The 20,340-nt window shown below is 40.2% G+C and overlaps 1 protein-coding gene across 2 annotated transcripts in view; it reads left to right on the top strand.

Moving 5' to 3' along the window:
- DOCK8 (dedicator of cytokinesis 8) overlaps nucleotides 1–20,340 on the top strand; it is a 222,625-nt gene that overhangs the window by 94,804 nt on the left and 107,481 nt on the right. For both annotated transcript variants that reach the window (XM_065878473.1, XM_065878474.1), the window contains 7 exons: nucleotides 2,532–2,598; nucleotides 4,690–4,839; nucleotides 8,084–8,164; nucleotides 11,500–11,659; nucleotides 13,777–13,907; nucleotides 15,515–15,608; nucleotides 16,333–16,495. In XM_065878473.1, the coding sequence (XP_065734545.1) occupies nucleotides 2,532–2,598; nucleotides 4,690–4,839; nucleotides 8,084–8,164; nucleotides 11,500–11,659; nucleotides 13,777–13,907; nucleotides 15,515–15,608; nucleotides 16,333–16,495 (846 nt within the window). The remainder of the gene's footprint in view (nucleotides 1–2,531; nucleotides 2,599–4,689; nucleotides 4,840–8,083; nucleotides 8,165–11,499; nucleotides 11,660–13,776; nucleotides 13,908–15,514; nucleotides 15,609–16,332; nucleotides 16,496–20,340) is intronic.

The raw sequence follows: 20,340 nt of genomic DNA, 5'->3' as shown, positions 1-20,340 counted from the left end.
ACTATGTTTCAGCCCTGGGGACTTCTCTGGGATTTTGAGTTCTTGTAAATGAAGTAGTGAGACCAGATCTCAAAGTTCCTGTGTGCCATAAATTTCTGATTCTGTTGCGGAGCCTCCCGAATTCTCTGCTCAGAACACAAGCCAGCATGACTGCTTACACAGGTGTGGAGATCTCTTGATGTTGTAACACCCTCCTTAAGCCAGTTTTACCAGTAGGATCGGGTGAGGAGTTCGGACATTTTGTCTTGTACACGGAGATGAGCGGCCAATAAGTGAGCTCTGTATCAAGCAACGGGTACAGAAAGGCAAACTCTAGCCCTTGCGAGCTGACCCGGAAGGGGGAACCTCCTAGCCCTTCAGCAGGAGGACTGAGTGGAAGTGGCTGATCGGTCCCCCTCTGCATTCATTGTTCAGGAAATCCACCCTATTGTCTGAGGCACTCACCCACCCACCACAGGAAGCTCATCCGACACAGCAACTATGCCCTTTGGGATTGGAGGAATTCTTCCCTGTGATGCATGACACTAAGTCTCCTAGATGTTTTCCATAAATAAATGGTAGCTCTTCTCACAGGTGGGAACACATGGTCACTAAGATAGTCATGTAATATTATTAAAAAAACAAATTGAGTCACTTGGATTTCTCTTGATGAAAATTGTGAAGTGTAGTTTCTAGTTATTTTTCCCCCAAACTGCCAAAGCAGAAATTAAGTAGAATCGCAGTGTTTGCTCAACGTATACTTGACCTACTCCACCAGTATCTTAAATAGTATTCATACCCACATATGCCTGCAATAGGGGAGATGAACCAAGGAGATCATCCTGTCTTTCACTACTTTAAATAAACTGGATAAAAGAAAGCAAGTTCTTATAGGTAAACCTAGAATGTTTAAATATGAACAGTAAAAATTTAATGATAATGTTAAATTTTATTTGTGGTGAAATATGCATAATGTAAAATTTGCCATCACAACCATTTTGAGTGGTGTTTCAGTGGCATTAAGTACATTCACACTGTTGTACAACTATCACCACCATCCATCTCCAGAACTCTCTTCACCTTCCCAAATTGGAATTTTGTACCCACTAAACAATAATTCCCATTTCTTTCTCCCACCATTCCCTCATAAAAGTGGAATTATGTAATGCGTGTCCTTTTGTGACTGGTTTATTTCACTTATACAGTGTCTTCAACATTTTTCCATATGGTAGGATGTGTCAGAATGTCCTTTCTTTTCAAGACTGACTAATATGCCATTGTATGCATATACCACATTCTATTGATCCATTCATCCCTTGATGGACACCTGAGTTTGCTTCCACCTTTTGGCTACTGTGGATCATGGTGTTCTTGACATTGTTTATAAGGCATATTCACACACATTATCTTTCACAATGCTTACAACAGTCCTAGGAAATGGGAAGAGCAGATGTCCTTTCCTCATGTGACAGATAAATAAATGCAACTGGGAAAAGTAAGTAACCTGATTAAGATCCCAGAGTTAGCAGGCAGCGGGAGAGGGAACAGAGCCCAGGTCTGTCTGACTCAGTGCCCTCCTTTGCCATCATGCCTTACTGCCTCATTTCCAAAAGTGCCATTTGACCGACTCACTCTTGTCTGTGGTTACCTCTGCCCAAATATTCTACTTCAAAAGTCCTATTTTTAGACAAAGCTATCCAATGATAAGGCCATCCTCTCACATAGGCCTTGAAACAAAATTTGACCTAATTTACCTGACTTCTGCAATAACGGTGATCCAGGGCCTGATTACTAGGGCTCTTAGCTGGCAGTATCATGGATTGTTAACCTGAGAAATTTGGAAGGTGAACATCTCTGCTCCATGTGCATCCTATAACGTGTGGCAGGATTATGCTTTGGGGATGCCCTCTCTTCAAACCCACCGTTTCTGGGGGAATTGGCAATTAGGGCCGTATTTCCAGCTCTCATTGGATCCACACACCTCAGTGTTTATCAGCAGTGCTCAATCCCCTCCCTCCACCTCAGGTCAGCAGCTACCCTGGCAGTGGAGGTAGGAAGGGCCAGATATTCACACACATCATAACCTAACCTAAAGAAAAGCAACTGAACTTTCTTTTTGTACTAGCTGAAAAGCCCCAGCCCTTAAAATTGAATAATAGAGCTTTCTAGTCTAGCAGTAATCTGTAAACTGTAAACAAGACCTTTAGCTAAGGCAGAGACTCAATCCTCTGAAAACACAGCAGCTACAATGGTAAGAAGTGCCATACTGGATCAGACCAAGGGTCTGTTCCACCCGCTCTCTATTGCAGTGACACCAGCAAGCACTTTTGGGGAGAACGTACCATCCACCATGATCTCAAATGATTAGGAATTTTCCATGAACCTCCCATATTTCTCCATTAACATTCCAGTGTGATTCTCACATGCATAGAGCTACCCAAATACTTCTGAAAACAACTTACATTTTTAACCAGATTATATATCCAGGCACTTTCAGAAAATTCAGAATTATCTAAGTTGAAACTATATGTTTTTCTCTCTTTCTCTGACAGGTTTGAGATTGAAATTGAGCCTCTGTTTGCCAGCATTGCCCTCTATGATGTTAAAGAAAGGAAAAAGGTAAGACAGCAAAAAATAGCCCAACCCTGAGGACATTGCATGTTGTTCGTTGTCTTGGGGTTCATGTTTTTAAGTCTCACTTCTATGTAGGAAAACCACATCAGATTTGAAAGCAAATGACCTTTGATATGTCCAGTTCTGTTGCCTTTGCAGTTTTTAAAGAAGTGACCTGGGAATTTATGTTCTTTGAAGAACCTTTACTAGAAAGTGGGCTGGAGGTGGTAGCCTGGCTGAGATAGAGAAGTGAAATAGTGACATATGGGGTTACACATAAAACAAAGCAATGTAAACATGGCTATAACAAGCCCAGTGCATATAATGTTTCCTCAGTTTGGGGATTTTTTGCATTGTGAGACAGGCTTATCATGAATGGAAGGCATCTCGTGCAATGAAAGTCTAAATTTGCCATCAGGTAGAGACCTCACCAAGTATATTGTGCTTTTAATTGAAAAGATTTCTCCATGAATGTCTTAATGTTTTGTCGTTTTGTAACTCCCAGAGGAGGGCACAAATAGCAAAACCAGAGGAGACGTTTCTGCCCCTCTACCCATAACCATTCAGTAGCTAAGGAAGTGTGTATAGTTTGAATAAATATTAATAATCACTAAGATTTGTATTGGTCAGGGTAGGTAAACTGCTAAAACAAGGAGACCTCCCCCACACACATTCAGTGGTTTAAAGCTGAATGGTTTAATGGTTTAAGTGGTTTAAATGGTTTACAGTGGTTTAAAGCTCAGATTTGCACAGGCAGAATCACCCGGAGGGCTTGTTAAAAGAGACGGTGGGCCCACCCCCAGAGTTTCTGATTCAGTAAATCTGGATGGGGCCTAAGAATTTGCATTTCGAACAGGTCCCCAGGTGATGCTGAAGCTGCTGGTCAGGGGACCACGTATGGAGAACCCTTGGCTAGAAGAAGGAGAATTTTCTGCCTTTGTCTCTTTGTCCAGAGTAGGGAGGTGCAGGGTCAACAGTGGTCTCCTCCACTCAGGCATTCGGGAACCCAAGTGGCAGTGTCTCCTCCGTACATCTTCAGTATGTGCCCTCCCCAGTCACTCTTGTCACTGCCACTACGGCCCCCGGAAAAAGGGGAAAAGATGGTGGGGGTGTGGGGTGGTGTTGGAGCCTGGAAGTTAGACACACCGTCACTTGTGCTCACGATTCACTGGAAAGAATCTAGTCACGTGCTCACTCCTAACTCTGCAGGGGCGGCTGGTAAATGTAGTCTCTGCCCGGGAGCCACTTCTTGGCTGTAAATCTATTAGTGGTGGAGGGGAAACCCAGCTCTACATGGTTCCTAAGTAACACCGCACCGCTGAGCTCGGGAGCATTCATCGTGACATGCTGTTGCTCGAAATCTGTAATGGATCCTCACTACCTGCAGCATCGAAAACAAACTCCTCAGCTTCCATGCCCGGCTTTCTTCAGGATGGCTCTCATCTGCTTTCTTTCCCTCGAGAGCCTAGGCAGAGTCAAGCGAGGCTCCTTGATGTGAACTAAAGTCACTCCCTGTGTTCCAGCCTCTGAGATATCTGTGCTGTACTCTCCCTGGTACACAGTCCCCCTCCAGCTCTGCTTGGCGGAACCTTCTTCCAAGGCCTGTCCATCTCACATGCCTCCCCCATGGAAAGCATTCCCCATCCCCCCAACTGGATGTGACCTCTCACCCTCGAGAACTTCCACAGCGCTTTTTTGTATGACTGTGGTCACTTATATTTTGCTCTTACCGTAGTTAGTATGCATTTGCCTTTTCCCTCATTCTCAATTGTAAACTAATTGAGAGCCAAAGTAATGCCTTGCTTTTCTTCAATGCAGGACCTAGCACATCACTGAAATTCAGGAGATACTGGTGGGTTAATACAAATTTTAATGTTTCAAAGAACATCTCTCAAATGACTCAGAAATACCTAGAGACTGTGACAAAATACGTATCAGATTTTCCAGCAGCCGCTAGTCATAAAACATGTCTACGGTTATACTTATTTGTTTGGTGAAACCTGGTGGGTTTTTCTTTTCCACTTTTTTTTTTTTAACATGTTTAGACCATGAGAACAATAGGTATAACTCATTTTTCATTTTGCCACTCATTTACAGATCTCAGAAAATTTTCACTGTGACCTGAACTCTGACCAATTCAAAGGATTTCTGCGTGCTCACACGCCCTCTGTTGCCACGTCCAGTCAGGCAAGATCTGCGGTATTCTCAGTCACCTATCCATCCTCAGACATCTACCTAGTAGTCAAGGTAGTTCAACACAATCTGATTGGCACAGTCTGATGTTCTCATTGTTGCATTACTCCCAGTTCATGTTTAGAGTGAAAGAGGTATCAGAAAATATTACATGTCCTCTGTGAGATTCGCTTTGTTTCCCTCTCAACTTTACTCCTTTTCCTTTATGAGCAAATTGTGTTGGGTACTAGAATGACTATGGGTTTTGGAGTCAAACGGTCCTAGGTTTGAGTCCTGGCTTTGCAACTTAGTAGCTATATGACTTTCGGCAATTACCTAACCTTTCTGAGACTTAGTTTCTTCATCTGTAAAGTGGAGATAATAACACCTCCCTCAATGAGTAGTTGTGATTACAGAATAAAGTCTGGCATGTATAGACACCCTTCCTTCTAACAAGGAAAACACCCTCAGCTATCCAGCTCTGGGATGCTGCTGTGGAGAAAAATCTCAGATAGGGTCTCCTAATCATGTTCACATTTTTCTAAAGACCCAGAGTTAAATGTCCGAAAATACAGGCTCTGACAGTTTGAGGTGTGGGTTATAGTGTCCAAGCTTCACTCTCCCTTTTCATCACCATCTCACAGACTGAGTATGTCTAGTGAGAGTCAAAATCTGTGGGCAGTTCTAAGCGGAAAGACCTTTCATTCTAGATTGTACTCTTTGCTGACGTAAGAAAACCAGAGACTTCCTCTACACACCAAAATGGCTGGTTAGAAGTTAACAGCAAACATTGAGTATTTTATCTACTTTAAGCCAAGTAATTAGTCTCATTGACTCTTTACCCTCAAATTAAAAAAAAGTCCTGTTGTTTTAATTTCATGTACACCCAGCATTCTAGGATTGGGACATTTTCTAGTTAGCACAGTGTTTTATGTCCATAATCTCATTGATTCCCCCACGATCCCATGAGAGTAGCATACAGGTTCCAAAAACTTCAGGTGATGTGGAGGTCACTTAACAAGAGGCAGATGTCCTTCCATTCTAGCTCCTTTTACACCGTTTTACAAAATTTCTGAAAGGCCATTATAGCTTGAAGGGAACTTATTGAAGTTTCTGGAAAACAGAGTTAAAATCCTATTGCTAAAAAGACACATCTCTTGTTGTCACACTTAATGTGTGTCCTTTTCATTGCAATATTACTTAGACATACAGGAAAATTAGCTTAAAGTCCACTCTAGCAAACTGTAGCAGCTTGCAGTTACTTTTAAAATTCACTCCAGCCTGGGAAATCAAAGAAGCCAATACCAGTTCCATAGATCCAAATTTTATTTCCAATTCCAGTTCTCAGTGGATGACTTTATTTTGGGTAACCCATGGTAGTCTGCTAAATATCAGTGGTTACCTACGGGTGACTATTACTAAGTATATTCCAAAATTTTCAGATGTATAAATGCATTCATTTGGCAGTGATAAACATTCTCTAAATTGTCTGGATAGAGTTAAGAAATTTAAATCTACTCAGTAAGACAGTCCCTGGTTTGCTTCTGATTTGTTTTTCTTTATTGTAATGCCACAGTTGTTGCTTCTTTCCGTCTAAATAGGGCTGAGGGTAGCCTCTTTACCTTAAAGAAATTCCCAGGCAATTCTGATATGCCCCTTTCCCCTGCCTGCCGTGGTTACGAGGACTCAGGCGTTTCTTTTACGTATCAATGCTGAAGGACCACATAATAGGCTCTCATAGCAGCCGGCAGCTCCTTCTCGCAAAGTACCTGAAGTTAGCCTTGTCCAACTCAGTGAAGGGAATCGTATCTGCTGATCTGGTCGAATCTGGATCCTCCTTCCAAATTCTGGAGATCCCTCTCCTGTGGGTTCCATGCTCTAGATGCAAAGTCATGGCATTCCCATTCTTCGCTTCCGGATTCTAATGAGAAGGTTCTTTATCTCGGTTCAAAGTTCATTTTAAAGGCCACCTTTCTGTCCACTGACCTCATGGAAAAATTAGCTTCTTTCCAATTTGCTGTATAAACTCCCGACCATCAATTTCAGGAGGATAGGGACCAGGCCTATCATGTTCACCACCTTGTCTCCCCAACAGTTACCCTACAGAAAGGACTCAACAAATGTTTTCTGAACAAATGAGTAGGTGAATGATCGCTGACTAACAGGAAAATGGGTTAGTCTCTACCTCGCGTGTTATGTGTCCATGGCCTCAACCTGGTGCATCTCTCAGGAGGATCAGCCTCCTCTTCAGGCTATGGCAGTGGGAAGGGGTTTTTAAGTTCCTCTGTGAGACGAGAGACTTAATGCTTGCAGTCTCCTTGAGACAGATGTTCATTGAGCAGCCCCATGCCATTTCCTTTGAAACTCCATGAATCACCCTCCATCACTTGGGTATTTCTGATTTAAATACTTGGTGCCTAATTGATAGTGCCTGTTAAGAATGTGTGCCTTTTAGGATATGTTGACCCAAACTTCTTCTTCAAGGATTATCTCAACTACTAACACAGACTAATGGGACTAAATCCATTTGTTTTTCTCTTCCACATATAAGTTAAATTAAATTTTCTTTGAGCAGAGGGTTAGACAATTTTAAATTTCTGCTGTTTTTCTCTTAAACATGGTGCCTAGATTTATGGCCAGCCAGGTCCTTCACTTGCAGCAAGATGGAAGACGATGCTTGACAGTAGTAATTCATATTACCAGCCAGTTAGCAAAGTGAAAAGCTGTACCATCCTACTGCTTTCAAGTTCCTTTCCAAGTCTGTTAAATCCAGAAAAGCAGCCCTAATAGGAAATACAAGGGAGACAATTACAGATAATTTATTCTGTTCATTTATTCATTTTGTGGAAGATTTTAGTCCCCAACCTGACTTTCACAGAGGTCATATCTCTTTTTTTACATTGTAAGCAATAATAAACAAAATGAGCTATTAACATCCTACATATATCTCGTGGGTTTTGTATTAAAAAATAACTTTTATTGTATTTTTTATTGTAGGCATAATACATGTTTATTGTTTAAAAACAGAAAATACACGTAAGCAATAGGAAGAAAATAAAGACAGTACATAATCCCACCATACAAAGATAACTACTATTAACATTTACTGTATATCTATCATCCTTTTAATATGCCTTTATGATTTTTTTTTACAAAACTGTGTGATACTCTTCGTACTAATTTTTTTAATCAAAAAACATATATTATGGATATCTGATGTCATCAAATATTGTCATAAGACACTATTTTGATGGTTGCATAGATTCCATTATACAAATATAATTCACATGCTTTGTTTTAATATTATTTTTGTTGGTAGATTGAAAAAGTCCTTCAGCAGGGAGAGATTGGAGACTGTGCAGAACCCTACATGGTTATCAAAGAAAGTGATGGTGGAAAGGTATGTTATTTTGAGTATTGCTAAATGGTAACATTTTAGAATAAGCAGGTATTTTTCAGAAGTCTCCCATAAAATAGTTAATGGAGTTTAGTCCATAATGTGTCCCCATATGAAGCACTAGTAAATTATATTCAAACAAAATAAGGAAGGGAAACTTCACTGATGACAACTTTTTAAAGAAATAAACTATTAAACTCAGCAAACGATGATGTACACACCAATGTCTAATTACAAAACTTGACTAGGGCAAAAACGCGTCCTGTTTTCTTGGTTCTGAGGCCCGGACTCGGTTGGGAGGGCCACAGACACCCCATGAAACGGAACAGTGCCACAGCTCCCCTAGCTTTCTGATTTGGATATTTGGACATTAGCTGAGACTGCTGTGCATCGTAAATTTATTAGTACAACATAGGTACTGAGCCATGAAAAGGACGTCTCTTCTAAGCACCCATTTGCAAAAGTTTCCAACATAATTTTTAAAACACGGCCTTTTTGGAATAAGACTTGCCTAACAGCATCCTACTGCAGACTCATAAACTTCAAGTAAGATTTATTGAACTCAAGATAACTTGCTTTTTTTAATATACCTTTTATCCTGAACTTAGAATGATTACTTTGGAAGTGTTGTCAACCTAATAGGGAGGTTGTTAGGAACCCTTATAGATCTTTCTGGAATCTTCCAAGACAACTATGGAAAAACAGACTCTCTTAAGAGCTTAATAGATGATGTACAAAACTTTTCATCCCAAGATTCTCTCTTGCGAATCCAGTGTAGCTAGCACCTAAAAGAGGTACTTGTTGATTAGGTAGTATAACAAGCCCCAATACTTTTGGGTTTTTTGTTTGCTTGTTTGTTTGTTTGTTTAGCTGAAGGTATATTTAATAATTGAATGTAGGCTTTCTTTAATTCTTTAAATTCCTCCTTTTCTATTCTGTACTTCCTTATCAGTTGGACTTCTGGCCTGAGATGTGTTGTTTTTCTGCCTATTCCCTCTTTTTAATCAGTAGAGTAGGGATTTTGGAGATGGCTGTCATATCCATGGCAGAGGCAGTTGACTTGGTGCTGGTGCCATATTGGTTTTTTTTTTTTATATCTTTATTGGAGTATAATTGCTTTAAAATGTTGTACTAGTTTCTACTGTACAACAAAATGAATCAGCTATATGTATACATATATCCCCATATCTCCTCCCATCCTCCCTATCCCACCCCTCTAGGTCGTCACAAAGCATTGAGCTGATTTCCCTGTGCTACGAGCAGCTTCCCACTAGCCATCCATTTTACATTTGGTAGTGTATATATGTAAGTGCTACTCTGTCACTTTGTCCCAGCTTCCCCTATCCCCCTATGTCCTCAAGTCCATTCTCTACATCTGTGTCTTTATTCTTGCCCTACCACTGGGTTCATCAGTACTGTTTTCTTAGATTCCATATTTGTACGTGAGCATACAGTATTTGTTTTTCTCTTTCTGACTTACTTCACTCTGTATGACACACTCTAGGTCCATCCACCTCATTACAAATAAGTCAATTTCGTTCCTTTTTACAGCTAAGTAATATTCCATTGAATATATGTGCCACATCTTCTTTATCCATTCATCTGTTGATGGACATTTAGGTTGGTTCCATGTCCTGACTATTGTAAATAGTGCTGCAATGAACATTGTGGTACATGTATCTTTTTGAGTTATGGTTCTCTCAGGGTATATGCCCAGTAGTTGGGTCATATGGTAGCTCTGTTTTTAGTTTTTTAAGTAACCTCCATACTGTTCTCCATAGTGGTTCTATCAATTTTCATTCCCACTAACAGTGCAGGAGGGTTCCCTTTTCTCCACACCCTCTCCAGCATTTATTGTTTGTAGATTTGTTGATGAGGGCCATTCTGACTGGTGTGAGGTGATATTTCATTGTGGTTTTGATTTGTGTTTCTCTAATGAATAGTGATGTTGAGCATCTTTTCATGTGTTTGTTGGAAATCTGTATGTCTTCTTTGGAGAAATGTCTGTTTAGGTCTTAAGCCCATTTTTTGACTGAGTCGTTTTTTTGTTATTGAGCTGCATGAGCTGCTTGTAAATTTTGGAGATTAATCCTTTGTCAATTGCTTCATTTGCAAATCTTTTCTCCCATTCTGAGGGTTGTTTCTTCATCTTGTTTATGGTTTCCTTTGCTCTGCAAAAGCTTTTAAGTTTCATTAGGTCCCATTTGTTTATTTTTGATTTTATTTCCATTACTCTAGGAGGTGGGTCAAAAAGGATCTTGCTGTGATTTATGTCATAGAGTGTTCTGCCTATGTTTTCCTCTAAGAGTTTTATAGTGTCTGGCCTTACATTTAGGTCTTTAATCCACTTGGAGTTTATTTTTGTGTATGGTGTTAGGAAGTGTTCTAATTTCATTCTTTTACATGTAGCTGTCCAGTTTTCCCAGCACCACTTATTGAAGAGGCTGTCTTTTCTCCACTGTATATTCTTGCCTCCTTGTCAAAGATAAGGTGACTTTATGTGCGTGGGTTTATCTCTAGGCTTTCTATCATGTTCCATTGATCTATATTTCTGTTTTTGTGCCAGTACAACAGTGTCTTAATTACTGTAGCTTTGTAGTATAGTCTGAAGTCAGGGAGACTGATTCCTCCAACTCTGTCTTTCTTTCTCAAGATAGCTTTGGCTATTCGGTGTCTTTTGTGTTTCCATACAAATTGTAAACTTTTTTGTTCTAGTTCTGTGAAATATGCCATTGGTAATTTGATAGGGATTGCATTGAATCTGTAGATTGCTTTGGGCAGTGTAGTCATTTTCACAATGTTGATTCTTCCAATCCAAGAACATGGTATATCTCTCCATCTGTTTGTATCTGATTTCTTTCATCAGTGTCTTATAGTTTCCTGCACAGGTCTTTTGCCTACTTAGGTAGGTTTATTCTGTTTGTTGCAGTGGTAAATGGGAGTGGTTCCTTAATCTCTGTTTCTGATTTTTTGTTGTTAGTGTATAGGAATGCAAGAGATTTCCGTGCATTAATTTTGTATCCTGCTACTTTACCAGATTCATTGATTAGGTCTAGTAGTTTTCTGGTGGCATCTTCAGGATTTCCTAAGTATAGAATCATGTCGTCTGCAAACAGTGACAGTTTTACTTCTTCTTTTCTGCTTTGGATTCCTTTTATTTCTTTTTCTTCTCTGATTGCCATGGCTAAAACTTCCAAAACTCTCTTGAATAATAGTGGTGAGAATGGCCACCCTTGTCTTGTTCCTGATCTTAGAGGAAATGCTTTCAGTTTTTCACCATTGAGAATGATGTTGTGCCATATTGTTTGTTTCTGCTGTCTCTTTCCATTTTCCTCTAGAGTAAAGAAAAGATTGAAAAACTAAAACTTCAAGCTGAATCCTTCTGCCAACGTTTGGGGAAATACCGGATGCCCTTTGCCTGGGCTCCCATAAGCTTAGCAAGTTTCTTCAATGTCTCTACCCTCGACAGGGAGGTAACTGATGTGGAGTCCACGGTTGGTAAGCTTTTCAACTGTGGTGTGAAGGGAAGGGCTCCCCAATGTACCAATTCTGAGGTTAGCTACTGATTGGTGGGGGATTGGGGGTGCAGTAAGGTGGGGGGAGTGGGCAGGAAGAAGGAGGTGAATAGAATGAAACATGATTAAGACTGGAATACAAATGCTTGAATGGACAGCGATCCCCAAGACAATTACAATGAACTTTGTGGAGTTTAAATATAGTAAGATTTTTGGTTGGAATTTTCTGTACAGTTTGACACTTTAAAGAGTTAATTTTTAGTGGCCATCTCTTCTTAATAGTAAAATTCTTGAAAATAACAAGAAGATATAATAATACAATAATATAGTTTGTAGTGTGTTCAACAAAGACACCATGGTTGGCTCCTAAATATAAGAAAAGCAAGGGCTTCAAAATGAAAAATTCTGGTTTCTAGCAAAATTTCCAGTTCCTTAAAGTTTATTTTGCCAAGGGCAAATGAAAAAAGTGGATGCCAAAAGAATATTTAGTTACTGTTCTGATTTATTTAGCATATTTCTCTTTTTCATTACCTAACCCTTGATCTGAGTTATTAATTCCCTCAACAGTTTGGGTATGGAACTATCCAAGAGGGTTACAGAGTTTGTAAGAATAGCACCCCTCACCTGTGGCAGAGTTTCTGTTTTTTAAAATGTCTTTGTATCCAGCAAATATTTATGTCTCCAGTCACATTTCTTGGGAAGTTTCTCATGCATTCCTTAGCTCTGCCACTTCTGAAATGTTGCCTTTACCAGAGGAGTGGAGGAAAAGGTATTTTGTTATTGCTGCTGCTATCCTGGAGTTATTGATGCATAATTACCAGTCAGAACTCCCGGGTTATTGCTGATTTATCAAAAACAAATCTCAGGGCTTCCCTGGTGGCGCAGTGGTTGAGAGTCCGCCTGCCGATGCAGGGGACACGGGTTCGTGCTCCAGTCCGGGAAGATCCCACGTGCCGCGGAGCGGCTGGGCCCGTGAGCCATGGCCGCTGAGCCTGCGCGTCCGGAGCCTGTGCTCCGCAATGGGAAAGGCTGCAACAGTGAGAGGCCCGTGTACTGCAAAAAAAGAAAAAAATCTCATTTTAGTGCATCCCAACATTCACACCACAATATGTGTGTGTGGGTTTTTTTTAATGCTAATTTCTATGTAGACCCAGGTAGCCTTATTTGAAAGAGTTCTGCATAGAGCTTAAAGGACACATAAACTAGGTAGTTAAGGCATAGAGCTTGCTGGGTCCTCAGTCATCTCTGGGTCAAGGAGAAATTAACCTGACTACAGAGGCTGATTTTTAAGAAGCAACCAAAAGATGTAGTGTATTATACTGAGGCAGCATGGCAAGTTTCGGTGGCTCAGTGGTAGCAGGAAGTTCCATTTCAGCATTATGACAAGAATTAAGGGTAAGAGAATGTTCAAAGACAGGGTTGAAATATAACAGTTCTATGCAATTTGACCATTCACTACAGAACCCCTGAGTTTTGCGGTACAAAAGTAACAAAATCCTCACCTAAATCTCAAAAGGGGTAAGAAATAACTAAGCAGAGTATCAGGGTTCAGGTTTGGGTGTGACTCAGTTCTAATTACCATTAGGCAGGTTGGCCAAGGCAGAAACTCAGTTCTGCTGCCTGGTCCACACAGCAAGAGCAGAAGAAAGCTCAGATCCAGGATGGACTCAGGCTGACCTGTACGTAGCATGTTCGGGCCAGAATCCCAAATGCCTGCAGGGGCATTTGAGTACATGCCTCTCCCAATGGAATGTAAATATAAAAATAAAACAAAACTAAACACTGTTGACTAAATAAAGCTTATTATTTAGCCAGACCCTGCTCTGGCTGCAGTTCTGGCCTCCTGCTCCTTGATCGCCACGTGGGAGGGCACTGTGGTTGCTCCTGGGCTCTCACTATGATCAGAGGAGGATTAGGGGCTCCAACAGGGGGGTCTAAGAACAGGGATCGGGGAGGGAAATTGTCATGCAAAACAAGAATGGCCGTGTTCAGTGTTCTCCTTCAGTGCGCTTCAACATATCTTACATACGGTAAAGTTAATAACTGCTATATATTCAAACAGAAAGGCAAACTTTAGAATGACAATTGTTTTCCTTAAAGGGAAAGGCTCTGTGAGTGAGCGGAAAACTTTGTCCCAATCTCGAAGACTTTCTGAAAGAGCCTTCTCCTTGGAGGAAAATGGGGTTGGATCCAACTTCAAGACCTTGACCATTAACAGCTTTTTCAAGCAGGTATCTCTTCATGTTACAGTGTGTCTGGCTTTGTCCCCTCACAATGGCATGAGTGCTGGAGCCCAGAGGGGGAGTATATGTAGTGACTAGGAGAACAAGTTAGTCAACCTCACCAAGCCTCGGTTTCATTATCTACAAAACAGGGATGATGGCACTTGCTTGATGTAGCTTTTGGGAGGGTTCGATGACATGAGACGTGTAAAGCTCTTCTCAGAGTGCCTGGGATATAACAAGTGCTAAATGAACGTTAGCCCTTTTAATTGAGAGAAGGACTGGTTCCCATTAATACAAACTATCCTATTTGAACTATCACGGTCAATTCATTTATTAGGCTATGAAAACAGTCTGGCTAAAATATCCATTTCCCCTCTGGCTTGGGGTTTCTTGGCCTAGGTGTTGTCCATCTCACCCCTTTTCCACGTGCGGGCTTTCCAGAGCTGCCTACTTCCTCACAGGGTGTGACCATTACAGACGGTGCTCTTTATTAGCTCAGAAATCATTGAGACTACTTAGAGAATGAAGAATTTCCTAGCGTAATCAAATTCTTAGAGACAGAAGGTGGAATGACAGAAAGTAGAATGATGGTGGCTAGGGGCTGCAGGAAGTGGGGAATGGGGAGTTGTTTCATGGGTATAGAGTTTCAGTTTTGCAAACTGAAAGTATTCTGGAGATCGTTTGCACAACAAAGTGAATGTACTTAACACTACTGAATGGTATACTCAAAAATGGTTAAGATGGTAAATTTTACGTGATATGTATTTTACTACCAAAAAAACCAACTTGACTTATACTTGGTTTGACTCTGTTTTGGAAAATTTTCTGCAGCTCAAGCAGTTCTCATGGGGTATGTCAAGGGGTTATGTTAACAAACTGAAATGCAGAAGAGATACTAAGGGTTCTGTGTGCCATGCCTCATGATGGAGATTGCAGGGGACTGAAAGGGTTTCTATTTGGGAAATAACAACTCCCAAATGTATTGCCTTGGGGAGCAAGGCCCTTGACTAAATAAGCCAAAGTTTTCTCATCTGTACTTAGGAATAGGACACACCTATCTACCTACCTACCTACCTACCTACCTTCCTTACTGGGCTGCTGTAAGGATCAGAGCTCATGCACACGTATCCCTCAGCAGCATGCCTGTCCCACATACACGCATGGAGCGTAGTATGTGTGCTTAGCCTTCTTAGTCAAGACAAATGTGAAGAATATGAGGACAGGAAAAAGATGGAAAGCTGCTTTCTCCATCTTCAAATGTTTGAAGAAAACTTTTCTTCTGTTTTGTTTCAGGGAGTAAACAAGTATCAGTGGGTTCAAGTTATAGGGGGAGGACCTTTTGGCCTGGATTACTAATGGTCAAACAGCCTTCCTCAGGAAGGCAGTAAAATCCCCATCTCCAGGAGGATTGAAGAGGCTGAGAGAGTCAGAGTGGTAGAGGAAGAATATTTGACAAGAGGTTGACTAAAAGATTTCAGAGTTGTTGCCTCGTATCTATGAAAGGCACGTTACGATAATACTTAAAGATAAAAATCTTCTGAGAAATAAATCTTTGGTCCCGACCCCAGGATTGTATGGTGAATCTACACTAACCCTGACTTCTCTCTTGGCAGGAGGGAGATCGCCTTAGTGATGAAGACTTATTCAAGTTTTTAGCTGACTACAAAAGATCTTCATCCCTACAGAGAAGAGTCAAGTCAGTTCCAGGTGTGGATGGCTTGTCTTTATCCTCTTTGTTGTGCCAAAGCCATTTATGATTAGACACATTATTCATGTAACGGTGCAATTTTTTGTCAAGGGAAATGTAGAATTTTGTATTAGGAGTTAAGGTCTGGGTCTTTTTGGCCAAGCTGTTAATGTTTTCTATTTTTATTAAAGGACTGATTCTGGAAATAAACATCATGCTTTATATTTGATTGCTCACTCAGAAAATCAGATAATTGTTTGAAGGGAGGAGCCTCTTATATCATATTGTATGGAACTCTTAACATGAGAAAAAGTGAAAGTGCAATGCTTTGGTAGAAGGTGAGGGCGCACCCTCCTTATCCTCAGCTTAACAGCCCCTGAGGCACTTCTGCAGCCCCCTGGGGTACCAGGGAACCTAGTTTGAAAACCACCAATTTTTAGTGCTTGTAATGAGAGAAGTTACTGAACTATATACTTATGGTGTGGTAGTTCTGGAAGGGACTTCAAAGATCTTCTAATGTGTTCTTACTCATTTTACAGTTTCTTGCTTTTTAAGTTCTAGAAACTAAATCTCAAAAATTGTCACGATATGCTTTTTCTCAAACTATGGGAAATTAACTGGGTATTCCAAAGTGCTTATACTCACACAACTTATCCTCATTTCCATAAAAGAAAGATAGTACGGCAGTCTTTCTTGACTCCCTCGTATATAACGTCTTTACTAAGTCCTATTTTCTTTCTTTAGGCTTGCTCAAACTGGAGATTTCTCTGGCTCCAGAGATGACCAGTTGCTGTCTGACTCCTGAAATGCTGCCAGTGAGACCCTTTCCTGAAAACCGGGGACGCCCACACAAAGAGATTTTGGAATTTCCAATCCGAGAAGTGTATGTCCCTCATACTGTGTACAGGTAAGAAACAAAAGCTCTTGGAAAATTATTGAACCAAAAATTTGAGCCTTGTTTGGGTAATGCTTTCATCATCCTTTGACCTATTTTGCTACTTCCTAAGTTTTGGGGAAAATGAAATATGACGTTTACAAAACTATAGATAATTACTTTTTAAGATCAATTTGTTCTCTCTTTTTTTTGTGGTACGCAAGCCTCTCACTATTGTGACCTCTCCTGTTGTGGAGCACAGGCTCCAGACGCACAGGCTCAGCAACCGTGGCTCACGGGCCCAGCCGCATGTGGGATCCTCCCGGACCGGGGCACGAACCCGCGTCCCTTGTATCGGCAGGCGGACTCTCAACCACTGCGCCACCAGGGAAGCCCTTAAGATCAATTTTTAAAGATGATTTATCTCATTTTTTTCACAAGAAAATGTTACTTCAGTCAAAACTGGAATGTAGAATTATAGTGGACATATTCCTTCTAGAAACAAAAAAATCCTCCTAGTCATTACCTTGGTTTTCCTATGGGCAGAAGGACATATTAGGGAAAGAGCAATGACTAAAAGTGTTCTGGTTGTCTAAAAGACAGGTTTTCAGCTCAAGACCAGCTCTGTCAATAGAATTTAGAGGAATGAAAGAAATGTTCTGTATGTGTGCTGCCCAATAAAATAGACACTAGCCACATGTGGCCCTTCAGCCTTGGAAATGTGACTAGTACAGTGTAGGGACTGAAATTTTCATTTTATTTAACTTTAATTAATTTGAATTCAAATTCAGGTAGCTGTATGTGGCTGGTGGCTACCATATCGGATAGCATGGAACTATACAGTAAAGACCTAAAAGGTTAGGTTGCCTCAGTTTCTTGGAGGTCCTTTGCATGGGGGCTCAGAGGGAGCTTGTCAACACCCGTCCGCCGAAATCATTGCTGATCATATACTTTTCTTTTTTATTTTGAGAAGATTTTTTTTAATGCAGAGAAGAAAGTTATAATAAGCACCTTTTCTCCAGCATCTAGAAATGACATTTTGTTGTTATGTGTGTGTGTGTATATAAATATATATATATATATATATACACACAAACAATCATACTGGTTAAGTTGAAGTCTCCTTTATCCCCAGTCTCCAATTACAGACCCCTACCCTGCCTCTCACATCACATTGTCATGAACTTACATAGTTCCTTTCTATGTTCCCTGGTTTTACACACACACACACACACACACACACACACACACACACACACAGAGTCATGTATTATGAATCTGAACACTGAGTGGTATTATTTTTATATTCATTTAAAATGTATGTAAATGGCTTCATACTCTACGTATTATACTGTACTACTGTACTTTGCATCCAGCAGTATGATTTTTTTCTTTTTTGTTTGAGTATTATTGTGGACTCATGAATTTTATTGATTCAGTGTGTTACACTCAGTAGCAGTCATTATTCTTTTCTAGTTACTCAGATTTTCACAAATGTAACCAATGGGAATTCCTTAATAGCTTGTATTTTAGAAATATTGATTTATAGAGAGCTTTGTCATTCTTTTAAACTGTTATTTAGTGTTCCTTTCTGTGAAGAGGCCATATTTTATTTATCTATTTCCTATTTTTCTATTGATAGATATTTATATTTTTTCAGCGTTGGGCTTTTATAAAGACTGTGCAGTGAGAATTTTTGTCTTTGTCTCCCTGTGCACATATGTGAAAGTCTCCCTAAGCAATATGCCTAGAAATAAAATTATTGGGTCACAGTGATACATATTTTCAGTTTTATTTATACCACCACTTATTTCCAAAATTGTGTCAGTGTGCAGTCCTCCCAGCAGTGTAAGAGAGTTCTGATTCCCCCAGATCCTCACTCATACTTTCCATTGTGATGTTTGGGTATGTGGGACTGAAATGCAAAGAATTTCAGAACTCACCTAATCTAAGTACCTCTACCCCTCACGTTTTCAGATGTATAAATTTGAGACCCAGACAGGATAAGTGAGTGGTTTGTTGATGTCAAAAATGGCAGTGGGTAAAACAACAAGGTTTTACTGTGTAGCACAGGGAACTATATTCAGTATCTTGTAATAAACTATAATGGAAAAGAATCATAGAAAAAGAATGTAGAATCTAAAAAATGGGAACTTATTTACAAAACAGAAGTAGAGTCACAGATGTAGAAAACAAACCTATGGTTAACCAGAGGATTGGGGGGAGGGATAAATCTGGAGATTGGGATTGACATATACACACTACTATATGTAAAATAGATAACTAATAAGGGCCTACTGTATAGCACACTTTGCTGTATACCTGAAACTAACACAATATTGTAAATCAACTATACTTCAATTTTTAAAAATGGCAGTGAGAATTACAACCAACCATTCATACAGTTAGAAGTGCACCTCTTCCTTTCAAAATTGAAGTACACATGCATTTCCCCCATTTAATCCTTTCTGAAGCAGTTCTTGGTTTTCTCTTCTCATTCCTAAATACAAAGTCAGCCAAGTCTCCCTCCTAGATAAGTAAGCATTCCTAGGATGCAGTAGTTTCCATTCTCCATTCCCTAGAGGGAGATGAAGACATGAAAATGTTTGCTTATGGATGCTGTGTATCTTTTTAGAAACCCTATCCTATAATTGGAAAAAAGAGTGCTCTTGGTATTGGAATAAACTTGCACCAAATGAATTCTATAGTTATTCAACTTCCCCTAGCTTTTAATCACCCATGGGAGACATTTACAACTCTCTCTACTCCTTGCTGCAAACATTATCCCTTAATTACATCACAGCTGGACTCAATGCATTAGTGCACCTACTGATTCAGAAATGTAGGAGTGCTGAGGAGGACAAGTTTGAACAGATTACTATGGACCCAACTTGGCATCATGAGAAACAGACCCACAAGTGCAAAGTGAATATTCTTTAGCTGTTCTGTACACTGTGGAAATGCCAAGGCCACCCCATTAAAAATCAGGTCTCTTAGGAATGATAGAAGACAATACTTCCCTCCAGCTTTGGTCTTCTGTCTTCTCTTGGTTCCCAGGCCACCATATTTTATAGCTTGTTTGAGGGAGGAGAGTTGTGGTGAACTTGGTTCAGAATCTTACTATGTGAAAATGTCAAGGAATTGAGAGAACATTTTGTCTAAATTTCTCACGCTGTTGTTAAATTTTTAAGTGTTTCGTCTCCAGGCCACATATGCTTCGTAGTGGTTTTGATTAGGTTGGTCTGGACAGTAACCCAGTCCTAGACTAATTCTCCCCTTTTCTCCACCACCACTCCCATTTCGCAAAACGGAAATGGAAGACTCAAGTCAGGTCCGAACCCCAGGTCAAATTGGGAAGTTGACTCAGTTTACCCTTGGTGACCTCATCTTCTCATTTTTGTCAAAACTTGTAACCTCTTGACTCTTCTGTCCTCCCCTCTCCAAATCAAAGTCTCCTTTCAAGCAAAGGTCTCTAAACCTCTTTACATTATGGTACCAATAACAGGTGAGGTCTAAAGTCTTATCTCTCCCAAGAATATTATTTCAGTAGGGACAGCAGTTCCTGTTTCTTTTAGAAAAGTTTTCCTTTGACTGAGTTGAATTCTGGACATCATTCTAAGGGTTTGGCATGTAGGGTAACTCTTCATGTTGACCTTGCTATTTCCATGTCTCTAATTCTGGCTGTATCCCTTTAAGGAAATCAAATAAATGAAAATTAAGATTTACAGAGCAGATAAATTTAGGGATAATTCTTTGCTTGATAGCAGACTCACCTCATAAATTTGACATATGGCTTGACATAATAAATTGATCTACCTGGAACTTGTGGAGAATATATCTATTGGGCCAAGCAAGGAATACCTACAGTGACAAAGCCA

Source organism: Phocoena phocoena, chromosome 6 (genome assembly GCF_963924675.1).
Source record: "Phocoena phocoena chromosome 6, mPhoPho1.1, whole genome shotgun sequence".
In the NCBI taxonomy this organism is placed as follows: domain Eukaryota; kingdom Metazoa; phylum Chordata; class Mammalia; order Artiodactyla; family Phocoenidae; genus Phocoena; species Phocoena phocoena.
This window is presented reverse-complemented; position numbering and strand designations above follow the sequence as displayed.